Source organism: Podarcis pityusensis, assembly GCF_964106645.2.
Source record: "Podarcis pityusensis genome assembly, chromosome: 6".
Taxonomy (NCBI): domain Eukaryota; kingdom Metazoa; phylum Chordata; class Lepidosauria; order Squamata; family Lacertidae; genus Podarcis; species Podarcis pityusensis.
In genome coordinates, this window is record NC_138030.1 from 15,469,953 (window position 1) to 15,483,434 (window position 13,482).

A 13,482-nucleotide genomic window follows, 5' to 3' on the forward strand; every position below is an offset into this window, starting at 1 on the left:
TATGAGGAACTCCAACTAAGAAAAAGGATATCAGTCACTGGGAATCAAAGTTGGGCAGTGTGCCACTTCACTCAGGTTCCGTTTCATAAAATCATAGAACTGGAAGGGATCCTGGCAATCATCTAGTCCAAACAAACAGCTTGCGGGTTTCTCATGAGCATCTGATTAGCCACTGTGAGGACATGAAGTTGGGGTAGATGGGCCTTTGGCTCAGTTCATCAGGGGACTTCGTCTGTTCTTGTCTGCTTTGCACCAGAGCTAGCTCACCATTCTCCATTCCGACTTGCTGTGGATCACGGGTAGAAGTTTGCCCTGAAGTGTAGGTGGGTTCCCACAAGACAAGACACAGTGATAACAGCAAGAACAAACAGAACAGGACAACAGGGGCAAAGCAACCGCTTATATACATTTCTTAAGGCCTCGGACACTCCCACTCCCAACGTGATTGGCTGTCCAAACTTCCAAGCTGCGAATCATAAGTCAGAATCCTGAAATGTTCTGTGATTGGATATCATGTATCGAATCAAAACACAGGGGCTCAGAATCCTTAGTCCAGCCTCAAGCTTAGGCAAACACAGACCACTGAATACATAACACCCCCCATCACTTTTTGCACTCTAAGCACGGGCTCCGATCCCTCCCCAGGGAGGAGAATATAAGGAAGTGGCAATTAGAAAAAGAACCTCCTTTTTTTTTGCCATTGTTGGCGCAGCGCAACTGACTGTTGCTCCTCCTTGGAAAGCCAAGTCGGAGCCCCTCATGGACACCTGGATTAATCCCGTCTGGAACACAGTCATGGATGGCCTTACACAGAGAAGGAGGGCTTTAAAGGGTGTCTCAAAATGGGACAGCTTTGATTTCTGTTCTTTTGCTTCATAAAGAAGGGACAGCGTACTCTATATCTTCCGGCCTGTCAAGCCCCTCCATGGAGAGGCTGTATGGGAGTTGACTGAAAGCAGGGTAATGCATGAGGCACAGGATTCTTTCAACAGAATGAATCACAGCATGCATGAGAGCAGAGTGCTTACCAATATTACACTGGTAGATACTTTCCCTGTTTCTTTGCTGTGTTTTGCTTTGTACGGGCTTGCAACTGAAATGATTCTGCGTGGTTTTATATTTGTTGTTGGTAGTGTTTAATGAAAATAATAATAAATGGTTTTCTTTAAAAAAGGAAAAATAATGCCTTTATAAGCAAGCTGTGGTTTCTTGAGCATTCATCCTCATCTGTTTGCAGGGAGATTAGATGATATTGCCTATTTAATGAGCATCTATTTTTGATTTGCTTGTGGGGAGGGTAGATGATGTTGCCTCAAAAAAGTGCTATCCCACACTTCCAGGTCCGTTTTCCTGTCACTTAACTGTGTTTTTACACAACTGAATTTGCGGGGATGTGATTAAATCCTGCCCCCCCCCCAAATAGTGGCAGCCTGGAAGCAACCTGTGTGTGGCTGTGTACACCATGAAGAATTAGCCTGCAGCCATAGCCTTGAGCTCCCCTTTCAAAGGTTGAAGCCCTCAGTGATTATCAGATTGATACTGAGGTCTTACCAAACCTAAACAAAAGGATTTCCCTTTGAGAGAAGAACTGAAGGAGGAGTAGGAAGAAGGGATGCTTCTTTCCTTTTCAATTCTGGCATGGAAATGTTGCCCCCTGCATTTTCATACCTGCCCCCCCCCATGCAGGCTCCAAAATGAGACTTTCTTGCCTCTCTATCCTTCCCTAAATATGCTCCTCTGAGCCCCTGTGCTGGCACCACCACTGGCAGAGGAAGAGGAGCGCACCGTCCCCGGCAGCACGATCCCTGTGGGGTGCCATTGCGGCTGCCCCCCCGCCCGTGCTGGGCACCACGCCCCTGCAGATGCCTTGCCCCACCCCCAGGACGTGCGCCAGTCCCACCACCACCTGCTCTCCACCCTCCGGTGCCGGAGCATGAAGCTCTGCCACTGGGCACCACATCTCTACCAAGATAACATCTAGTTCCATCCTATTTTTTTTAATAAGCTGTGGGATGGACATATCTATCAATTTATGATCAGGATCACTTTTGCATGTTTCTTACCTATTATTCTGCTACAATATGCTTCTGGGCTTTCAAAAAAATGTTTTGAAATATGTGTTTATTCTAATCCATTCTGTTTCAGCCCGAAATCTCAGTTTACTCTACAAGATGTACTATATATATATATATGTAATGTATTATAAGACTATTAATAAAGCTTGTTACATTGCAAAAACAAAAAACAAATATTACAAGATGCCAGTAGCCCTCCAATGGCCACCTTGCAATGGGTACCCAACCCAAGCAGTCTTGTGTCCCTGAAACCTCTTGCCAGTTGGAGGACTGGGGACCACATGACAGGGTTCTTCTATATCTGAACAGGCAGAATATTTGTCTCAATAAAACTTGAGAAGTGTGAAACTCAGTGGATATTGATTTGCCTATTAGTTTCAAGATGTGCAGATTAGAGGTCATTTTGCACAGGAATTGGCAAAGACTAAGTTCATCAAGGACTGCTGAATAACCTTTAACTTGTTTTGTGTAATCCTACCTGGCCAGGAAAGGGGGAACTTGAAGGCAGATGACCCCCCAAAATCCAAAGCACTGCTGGTCTTGCCATGGTACACCAGAAGGTTAGGTGGGGTGTAAGTTAGCCAAGTTATTCCTTTAAAAAAAGATTTCCATTGTCTGCAAAATCCTATTGCCCCCAGGATGCTCTCCCAGGAGCCATAGGATTGTGTTTGTTGATTTAAGAGCAATAAATAATATCCCTGTTGAGTAATGTTATGAACAGCTTCCCCTGGTTTTTTGTTTCATTTATGTTCAACGGGCAACATTTTCCGACAAGTTTCAGAGACAGCTAAAACCCGAAGCGAATACATTTCCATACACAAAACTAGCTGTGTCCCCTCTAAATATCTGATGTTACCAGTTTAGCTTCTTGCTATTTGTTATGCAGTGCTTTGTGCAAGCAGAGAGAGACTCCGGCACAAAGCATTCAGAATTGATATCCTTCCTTCTCGCTGGGCTCAGCCAAGCCAGGGAGATTTCCTCAGAGCAAATACTACCACCCTGTCTTTCAAAAACATACAAAGCCCTGTATATTTGATATCTTGTAGGCTCCTGCTTGGCTTCAAAGGGAGATTATATTTGCTGGGCAAGTTGTCGATAAAACATAAAATATGAATGAAATAGTAATTTTATGACCGATACACTGCCAATGCAGTTGTCACAAGCCTTGCTGTAGCCGGACTTGCCAGGTGGGTAGGGCGAACATCGTTCTCCCCGCTCAATGATTTTTTATTGTTCAAAAACATCTCTCTCTCTCTCTCTCTCTCAAGCTAAGCCAAGGAAAAATCTTGAAAATTATGAACATGGTGAAAAACAAAGAACTGAGCGTCGAAGAAGCCCTGGATTTAGCAGAAAGAGAGAGAAATGCAGAAGAAAAAGAAGAAAAGCAGATTGCATCGTGGGCGGTAAGGTACCCCACCTTCCTTCCATGTGCAATATGTTTACTAACAAAACATATTTTATTTATTTATATTTATGTATGATTTTATGCAGTAATCATGCATAATCGGAAGCTGATACTTCTCTCCGCCACAGACTCTCCCAACTCACTAAGTGTCAAGGTGGTGTTCCCTCTTCGCAGTAACACTCCAGTACACTCAGCGTAATATTTACAGTCTTTATTACATATATACAAAAGAACAACTACAGTTCAAAATCATGCGTCCGAGCCTGTTGAGTCAAATTCGGGGAGTGGCTTCTTTCGATTCCGGCGCCAGCGAAGTAGGCGTGGAAACCTCATGAGACGTCTTTGATCTTTGCGTTTCATTTCCCTCCTTGCTTGTGCTGATGTGAATGCTCCCCCCCTTTCTGAGTCTGAACTTCCTTCTCCCAGCTCTGGTGGGTTATAGGGCTCTTCCCCATCTCTGACCCCCTGCTCCACCTGACTACTCTCCGCCCCCTGTTCTGCTTCACGTGTCATTTCCCTGTCTTCCTCTTCTGACAGTTCCTGCTCAGAAACCTCCCCTGCTACTGACGGAGCAGCACGTTCTGGCTCTTCCCTGACACTAAGCCCGGTTACCTCTTCATCTTCTGACACCTGCTCTTTCCCAACCTTCTCCCTCTGATTATTCATTGTCATCCCACCACCCCGGCCTCTGAGTCTTCTTCCCTTGGGGATTCCCCAGCTGGCTCCTCCCACCATTCCATCACATCCAACCAGTCGGTGACATAATGGGACCCAAACAACTGCCCAAGAAAGTCCATATGTTGATGGCAGGGCTGCATTCAACCCATCCGCATCTTGCCTGGTGAGAGAAGGAAGACTGTCTCTGATGTAGAATCTCATTCTTCGCTGGAATTTAGCCATTCCTCCCCTTTCAAGGTGCCCCTCATCCATCCGTCAGAGGGGCTCTGAACAGTCTGAGATTTTGCTCTGTTTCAATGTTCTATTCCTTGGGAAAATGCTACAGGGAAAGCCAATAAGGCATGGCTGTAATTCATACATGGCAGCTACTGATTATCATTGTTCATTGCCTGTTCCTTTTCCTCCTCCCTTCTTTTTGCAGCCCTCTTTTCATTTCTATTGTTGTTGTTATTGCTGTTGTTGTTGTTGTTGCTGCTGCTGCTTCCACCAATTGTTTGTTGCACATGCTGTGTGGTGTCGCCCCAGCCTACCTGACGATGAAAGTTATGGCTCGTGTTTGGCAGCTCCGGGTCAGCTTGAGTTGCAAGCACAGTACATAAAATTGCGCCACTGCATTGATACAGCAGCCACAGTAATTGGCTCCAACAGCAGCCCATGGAATCGGGAGTGCTTTCAATAGCTCTTAGGAGAGCTATTGAAAGTGTTTACAATTTGCCAAGTTACTCAGATTGCAAACATAAATAGGATTAAATAGGCAACTTTGATTTGTGAATATGGAACACCTTGTTTCTGCATTATTCTGAACTATCGGCCTGCCCTTTATCTGTCTTGGCTGGTTTGCTTACAGATCCCTTCCTCTCCCTTTTATGCTCCAAGTTCCCACTGCTCACAAATCATTAGGATTTGTGGATGCTGAACACTTCCAAAAATCAATCCATTAAGGTGCTACAATTCATCCCAGGGCAGATGTGCTGCAAATCATGGAGACACAAAAGGGAACAGTGCAGTAAGATGAACAGAAGGAGAGCAATGACTTATTCAAGTACGCTAATCTCTTGCAGGATTCCCTGGACTTGCCAAACAGCTCGCAATTCAACTTCATTGTCTACAAATATAACCGCTACCGGTGGCAGAAAAGGATTTTGCAGGTAACTCTACAAATGTAACTTCCCCCTTTTCCAAACACAATAGTTTATGGGTGAAACTCCCCATGATTTGTGTGTTCTAACTTGCAGGTTAGGTGATGGATATCCATGATGAGTCTTGCCAAAGTCAAAGGGCCAGGCCATTCCTTTCCACTGAATTATAAGTGGTAAAGTGTTGGAAGTGCTACAGAAGGGATTATTCAGTGTGTAACTTAATGGTTAATTGCCTTCACAGTATTAGTCAACTACCCAAGAGGGTGGAGGTGGTGGTGTTTAGTGACCAAGCAGCATGGCGTGATCTTCACTGAGGTAGCATGCACCTTGAGGGAGTTTTTCTTCTGTATGTTTGGTTGAATGGCTGCCCGCAATGTAAGAAAGACAAAACTTCTTAGCTTATGTCTCCTCAAATCATACATTTTTGTCCAGATTTCCTGTGTTACCACAGTACAGTGTAACCAGGATTTATTTTCTCTCTTGTCTCCATCTGTGTTATTTAAGTGACTTTGCTAACACAAATCTCTTCCTGGACTTCCAGTTGCAGGTGGTTTGTGTGTCTATGGAATTTTCCATCTAAAACATTTCAGCACCTACAGAACAGGCATGTCAATGAAAACGTTTCTTCCTGACTTACTCTTTTTCTATGCAGGGATTTTATTTTTTCATGCATGCATGCAGTCAAAAGTGTTGATCCAAAAACAGTGTGTGCGTTTCAAGACATGGAACAGGAACTAAAGCAGCAAACCTCACACCATTTCCCAAGTAGTAGGAGAAACTGACCTCAATCTTTGCAACAAATTCATGCACAGTACAATTGCATCTCACTTGTGTTTAACTTGTGCGATTTCATACAATTGCACAAGTTAAATCCAAGGAAGGCGGAGACCTTGAAAGATCTATTTGCACTGGGCTAGTTCTGTGATGCTTTTGCAAGATCTCAAGGGTGCTCAGAGTTCTTGTGAGAGCACCCCAATTTCTCTCTCTCTCTCTCTTTCCCCCTCATCTGCTAGCACTGGGGCAGCTCCAAGGGTTTGGATATGTGATTTTCATGTATATACAGAACCCGTGGAACTGAAAACCCATTTAACATGCAATCATACCGTAATAATCAGGCATCTTCCACATCCATCTTTGGACAGAATCAGGCAGCCGCAAAATTAATTTAGGATTGTTTTGTTAAAGTTGGCATTCAGCACAGTTTGAACGTTCACTGTAATGCACACCCACAAACAGCAAAAAAAATGAACCTTTCTCATCATTCATACTTTGACCCCTAATCAATTTCCAGTCAATGGCTTACCAACCAAACCTTTGTTTGCCATCAGGTTTATTAGAAGCTCTGCCTCCCTTGCTGCTGAAATTTGGAAGTATTTAATAATTAGTCAGCAGGAAATCACAGTGTGTAGGTTTAGTGCTACTGCTTAGCTGTCCAGCCTGGAGTGTGTTCTCTCTTTCAGCCACTTACTACATTTTCACACATGATTAGAAATCAATGCTGTGTACTGGAGTGAGACAGTCAATACTCCTGGCTGTGATTTTCATCTCTGACTGTATCCTGCTGTGCAAACAACTCACAGCACAGGGGAATTCTTTGTTTGAAGATACCTCCTTAGCTTGCTTTTCATTGGTCATTTCCTAGCAGAATTACCCTGGTGGAGAGGTGGAAAGTACCTTAGGGCGAGGCATGATGTCATCACTTTTATTCAACACCAAAACAAGATATTCTGGCCCTTTGTGAACAATACATCATGGATAATCTTCCAGTGAGCTGCCTTCAGATAATCAGATTGCTTCTGCATGGTATCTATCTTGGAAAGCAGAAGTCAAACTGTGCGAAAGTATAGCAACCGACTGGTGTTATAATGGCTTGTCTAGCTATAAGCAACAGCCTGCAAATACTACTGTCCTGGGAAGAACAGTCATAATCAACTCCTTAACCTCTTTTCAGGTTCTGCATAGCAACTAGAGTCAGAGTGGCTTGTCAGTCGGTACTCAGTGCATGTATCTGTTGCCCAGTAAAACTCAACCACAATAAATTCATTTGCCATAATAATAACAAAAATGGAAGGAAGCCATTCTCGAGTGGAGCAGAGTTGGCAATCTCCTCTCCCTCTGGAAGCGATCTTGGATCTTTAAGCAGCTGCCCAGCCAAATTCAAGAGAACAAATTCAAGGGTAACTTTCCACCTCTCTGTCCCCCCCCTCCAAATTCCCAATGCAGGAAAAGTTTCAGATGCCTACCTCTCAAGGCAGTTTACAATATAAAAAATACACAGCTACAGCATAGCAAAAGCAGTCAATAGCAATAAATTAAACTTAAAAAAACAAAAACAAAAACAAAAACAAACTGAACCATTTCCACGTAAATCACAATGAAACTAAAATAAAGATGCTAAACCCCAATAGCCGCAACATCCTGGCCCAAGAGTCTGTTCGGCAACCTCAGCTGTTGTAGTCAGTCAGTCAGTCAGTCAGTCAGTTAGTTGGGGTCCTTCCCTTCTGGGCCAGGTGGGAAATGGTCTGCAAGGCAGGGAGTAGGCTTTCAAGTATTCACAGCCGGATGGCAAATGGATAATTCATTTGCTAATAGTAAGCACCAGCAAATACAGGGTTAATTTAGTTCCGGACTGAGCTCAGTAGGGAAGCTCAGTGGGGAGGCTCAGCTTTCAACATCAAAGCAAAAACAAAGCAGCAAAAGGTTGCCCTTTAGCATGGCTGGTGGTGTACAAGCCCACTGGGCTTGGCAGAAGACAGACACCCAAGATCTGAAGCACCTGGATTTCAGCTGATAGGGGCTCGCTTGGAAGCTGCCTGCTCAGCTGTAGTTTCTAAGCGGGTGGAGCATAGCACATTTTGCCTTCTTGCTGAAGCAGGCAAGCAGGGGGGCCTGATCCTATGTAAGGTGGAGGGAGTAAAGTTCCAGTGCATTCAATGAGGCTTGTGTAAGATTGTGGCCTAATGCAGCTCCTTTCAGTTCAATTAAAAACAAACAAACTTGAGTTTATTTTCGTGAGTTATTAAGCTGAGATAACAACCCCCACCCAACCTTCCAATGATCCCTGTTTTCTGCAGATTGGTACATCTTTCAGTCTTTATTATTATTATGGCCACAGATCAGTAACTAAGTTACAGTCAAACAAATGTGATTTGCGATTTGCAGTTTACAGAGCAGCAAAAGAGTGTTCGGAATTAGCAGCACACCATAAAGAAGGACTAAGTAATGTGTGTGCGTTGTCACTCTTAGAATGCATCGCTGAGTGTTGGTTTGGCGGGTAGAGAGATTTAACCATCCCTGGGGCTGACGCACAGAATGGGGCCACTTGGTTAGTGATTTCAAAGCGAAAAAAGGAAGGAGTTGTAAACGTTATCTACCGTACCTGGGAATTTGTAAAATGGGTGTGATACCTAAGGAATGAATGTCCTCGTAATAGAAGCAGTATAGTAATGTAAGCGCTTTGGTGAATATGTGAAGGATATTCCTTGGCGAAGGATGCTTTTTAGAGTGATTCTTCAGATTTCATTTTTCTCTAAGAATGAGCTGAATGTGTGTTCAGCTTTGGGGGGAAAGAGACAAAGAGGAGATGCAGATAGGGTGTCTATGTGCGTTGAGTGCTTTTGCCAAACGTATTGCTCTGCTAAACTTTATACCACATCAGTGAGGCTGAGGGGGTGGAGTGTCTTGTCATCTGGGCAGCCCAGGACCTCCATACACACTGCCCAGCCTCATGCCCCAGGGAGGTCACTTTGGTGCTGCTAACATAGTGGTTTGACTGGAAGTGCACTCCATTGTCTCTCAAGACAGACAGGTGCCAACAATTAAATACAAAGAACTGGGGGGAGAGAGAGAGAGAACACAGAGGGCAGAGGGAATTGTGTGTTCTTTCCCAGCAACTGCTCCCCACATCTTCAAGTATGTCCATGCAGGGCCGTCTTAACCATAGGTGCTAGGGGTGCAGAGCACCCGGGCGTGGGGCTCTCAGGGATGCCAGGCTGAGAGTCCGGGGCCGGAGATTTGAGTCAAGGAAATAGCCCGACCATCGGCCGGAGCGCCGCGGTGGGCTCTTTTGCTGTAGGCGGCTCTGCACTGCAAGCTCGGGGGCGACTGAGCCAGCGAGATGCTGAGGCGGCTGGCCGGCTCCACTTTCCTTCACGCCTGGGACTGGGCAATCGGGGACGGACAGATGCCGGGCAGATCTTTGCACCCTGGGGCCGCATATGCTGAAGACAGCTCTGTGTCCCTGCCACTCTTTGTGAAGCAGGGTATTCAGAGTCTAGACTTAACGGTCTCCCTCTTTTAGATTGCAATGCATATTGCTTCACTTCAGAACGAGGTAAGCCAGCCTAGCTGCATTTGGAGTCCTTTCTGTTAAAGGGCCCCTGGACATCGGCCCTCAAATCCTTCCCTGATGGTGCAAGTGAAGGTACTAGACTGAATCAAGCATTTGCATCTGGCTAATATCCTTCCATGCAAGCTGAGGTTCTTGCCTTAGGTAGAGCAAGAGGCTGGAAAATTTCAAAGGAAATAACACTTCAAAATGATAAATCGATGCATATTTATCACAAGAAAACGGGATAAGGAAGCAGCAGACAGAATCAATCTCTATTCGGTCACTAACTTAAATAAATATGTTATGGTGACTAAGTGATGAAGAGAATGTTTGTCTTGATTATTATCATCAATAAAAAGATACATTTTCTCAGTCTTTTTTTCAAAAAAAACCAAACGGCTGCGCATCTTAATTTGAGGAGAGGCTGTTGGCTCTTCACTAGGGAGAAAAGACTGGCCGTGAAAAATACCTCACCAAGAAAAATCACTGTTTCCCCCGCAGATTGATCTGAGCACCGAGACAATTTTTAACATAGAGAAAGGGATAATCAAAAAACAGTTCCCGTTTCCCCAAGTCAAATCCTGTGCATACAGTGAAGGAAGACGTTTCAGAATTAACTTCCATGGACGCCAGGACTATATACTGGAAGCAGCATCGGTGGATGATAAAAATAAGGTAAGTGATGTTGAAACGCTCCTAGCAATTCCATTTAGTCTGGCTGCTAACCAGAAGGTTGGTGGTTCAAGCCCACCCAGGGACGGTTGTGGGTAGGATTCCTGCATTGCAGAGCATTGGACTAGATGATCCTTTTTTCTTTTTTCTTTAGTATAGAGTTGGGGTCTCTTCCAACTCTACAATTCCACGATTCTACGAACCCTGCTTCTTCCAATGTTTGCTTTGCAGATAACACATCTCCTGAGTAAGATTATACAGACTAATGCCTGCAGAGGGCTGGCAGAACCTTGCTGTGGTGAGCCTGAAAAATGTGATGTGATCCACGAAGGAATTTTGGATCTACAGCTAGAGACGCCAAAGTCCATTAAATGGGTGAAGTACGAAACTTAGAGATAACTGAAGTAACGACAGTGCCTTATTTACAGTGCACTCCTATGCATGTTTGCTTGCAAGTGAGTCCCATTAAACGCTCAAGAAGGGGCTCATTCACATTTCTGCTTGCCCTATCCCTAGAAAGCATGGGCCCAAGCAGTTTTCTGCTTATCGCATGCTTTCAAGGCATGGGTCCCAGCAGTTTTGTCTTTGCCCTGCTGTTTCCCCCTGGAAAACCTGCTCTCTAGTGCTAAATTGGAACAAACACCAATCTTTGGAAAACCTGATTCAGCACTGAAGGTTGGGCTTCCCTGGGGGAAAACAGTGGGGCAGATGAAGGTGTGGATAATCCCTAAGTTTCTTTAGGACTCCGGCCTCAGTTAATTAATTTACTGAGAATGTTTTAAAACCCCATTTAAATTAATAAAATTCCCAAGGTGGCTTGCAGTTTTTTAAAAAAATCAAAATCAAATACCATTAAAACACTCCTTTTAAACAACAGTGTTAAAATAATAATGAGAACATATAAAAGAATAAATCACATTGATAAACTGGGATAAAACGCCAATATTAATTAGTGAATATGTTTTCGTTATAGGGAAGACTGTGACCAAGTGACATGAGTGCCTGTGGTTCAACTGCTAAACACTGATGGGTAACTCTGGGCTCCCCAAACACCCTTTTTATTGTGCACCATGATGCTTTATGCTCATGATGCTACCGGGGGTCACAAATGACTCTGCTTTCAGTGCTATTTGCAACTGCAAAAGTTTTTGGGTGGTCACACTGCTTCATTTCCAATTTGTGCATAACCTGTAACTTCCTGCTGAAATCCTGTATCCTTTTATACCGCAGATGTTCTGGGGTTTTGTTTTGTTTTTGTCCTGCTTTTGTTGTGGTCCACAGGCCCTCTGAGCAGCAGTAATGTGGTAGCAGTGGGGAAGCATCCCAGAACCAATTGAAGCAGAATAAACCCACCACTAATGCACTATTATTGTGTAAAGAGCATCTAGCAAAATACGCCCACAATAAAGCTCCTATCTATAGGGACCCTGTTCTCCTTTCTGAGAGTAGTTTCATCTTTAAATTGGTCTTGAACCAGATAGCCCTTCAAATAGTTGACTTTCCTTTGTAAAGCAGGGCATATGGCCTCCTAGATGTTAAATTACTTACTGCATTTATATATCACCCTTTTGCCCAAGGAGGTTTACAATTTTATGATTCTCCCATCATTCACCAGCAGGTAAAAATAAAACCCAACACAACACAACCAACCCCTTCTCCCAGCCTTCCTTCTTCCTTCTCAAAGGGCAGATGATGTTCCTCCAGCTCTGTGGGGGAAGGGAACAGTATGAGTGGTGCAGGCCCTGCATTGCAGAGGGTTGGACTAGATGACCACTTGGATCCCTTCTAACTCTATAATTCCATGATTCTATGGTGATGTCTCTGCCTGCCTCTGTCACTCCCTTCTCAATGGTCTTTGCATCTCATGTGCAGGTTTTAACAAATGTAATTTCCATTGGCTGTGTGTTTGTGTGAGAGAGAGAGACAGACAGACAGACAGACAGACAGACAGAAAATGAATAAATGGGATCTGAGCAGGCATAAATGGGATCTGAGCCAGGTGCCAGTGGTGGATTTCCTCTGAAAGCAAATACTAGCTGCAGAAGATGGGTTGTCTTCAGGATTGTGGCAGGGGAAGAAAGGGTTAAAGCCCCCTCGCTTGCTGTGGTCCCACTCAGTATCAGCCCTCCACCAGCTGACACAATTCCATTTTTTAAAAAATCTTGCATGTTAGATTCAAAGATGCATTCAACGTGTGTAGCAGGGATGAGCAACCTGTGACATGCTAGGTGTTGCTGGGTTCCATCTCTCACCATCCCTGATCTTTGGCCAGGCTGATGAGAGTTGGAGTCCAACAGCGTCCAGAGGGCAACAGATCCTCCATTCCTATAGCTTGGCCTTGAGTTTCTGGTCCTTTTCTGCAGATCTGATCCAAAATGCAGTGGTTTCATGCACTGAAGCCAACTGTTAAAAAAAGAATGACTCAAGCAAAGCGGTATCTCATGGGAGCAATGGGAGACTTTCTTTATTTGTGTGCTTTGCTGCAATACCAAAGAAGGTTAAGTGAGCCAGACATTTCTTCAAACACATTTTGGGTGCTTGGGGAGAAAACACTTACTGTCCCACCGGGCCCTTCTACATAGCTGTTTATATACCAAATGCTCCCAAGGCCACCCAAAACTCAGAACTAGCCTTCTCTGATTTCAGTCCATTGGCCCACAAACCCAGGGTGTATTCTTTGCTGTCTCCACCAGCTCCCTTTGCAGCTTGTTGCCTTATGTTAGAATGGAGGTGTGGAGTAAACCTGGAAAAAGAACAACCTTTAGAAGAAAGACAAGGGATATGATTTGAATTCCTAGAGCCCTAGAAGTCCTCTTTACTTCCCTGGCTTTTCTACAGACTATTCCTGGACATTATATATTCCAACTCAAGCAGTAGAGAATTTTTCACTGGAGAATGTATTTTTATGCACCATCCTAGTCTCCAGGAGACACCAGGTGGGCCTGAGCTTTACTCAGGGTTTGGTTTCCTAGGAATGAAGGTCAGCAGAGACTCTGGTGTCTTTAGGATATATGGTTTTATTTACACATATATACAACCTTGGCCTAGGATGGGAGGGCTCACAGCATTAACACTCACACAGATTTTGCTTCCCTTTTAGGGACTCTCAAAATCCAGTACAGAGCTAACACTTTTCCCTGTCTCCAGTTTTCAGCATCCAGCTTTTCAACTCTCTCTTTCACA

The 13,482-nt window shown here is 44.3% G+C and overlaps 1 protein-coding gene across 3 annotated transcripts in view; it reads left to right on the forward strand.

Moving 5' to 3' along the window:
* Nucleotides 1-13,482, forward strand: part of LOC308479988 — a 90,468-nt gene that overhangs the window by 27,657 nt on the left and 49,329 nt on the right. For 2 of the 3 annotated variants that reach the window (XR_013987912.1, XM_081011153.1), the window contains exons 2-5: nucleotides 3,344-3,478; nucleotides 5,220-5,306; nucleotides 10,129-10,302; nucleotides 10,531-10,679. Coding sequence is in view for 2 of the 3 variants with exons in the window: in XM_081011153.1 (XP_080867279.1) it covers nucleotides 3,344-3,478; nucleotides 5,220-5,306; nucleotides 10,129-10,302; nucleotides 10,531-10,679 (545 nt within the window). In the remaining variant the exon portion in view is untranslated. The remainder of the gene's footprint in view (nucleotides 1-3,343; nucleotides 3,479-5,219; nucleotides 5,307-10,128; nucleotides 10,303-10,530; nucleotides 10,680-13,482) is intronic. The other variant, XM_081011154.1, reaches the window with a different exon arrangement.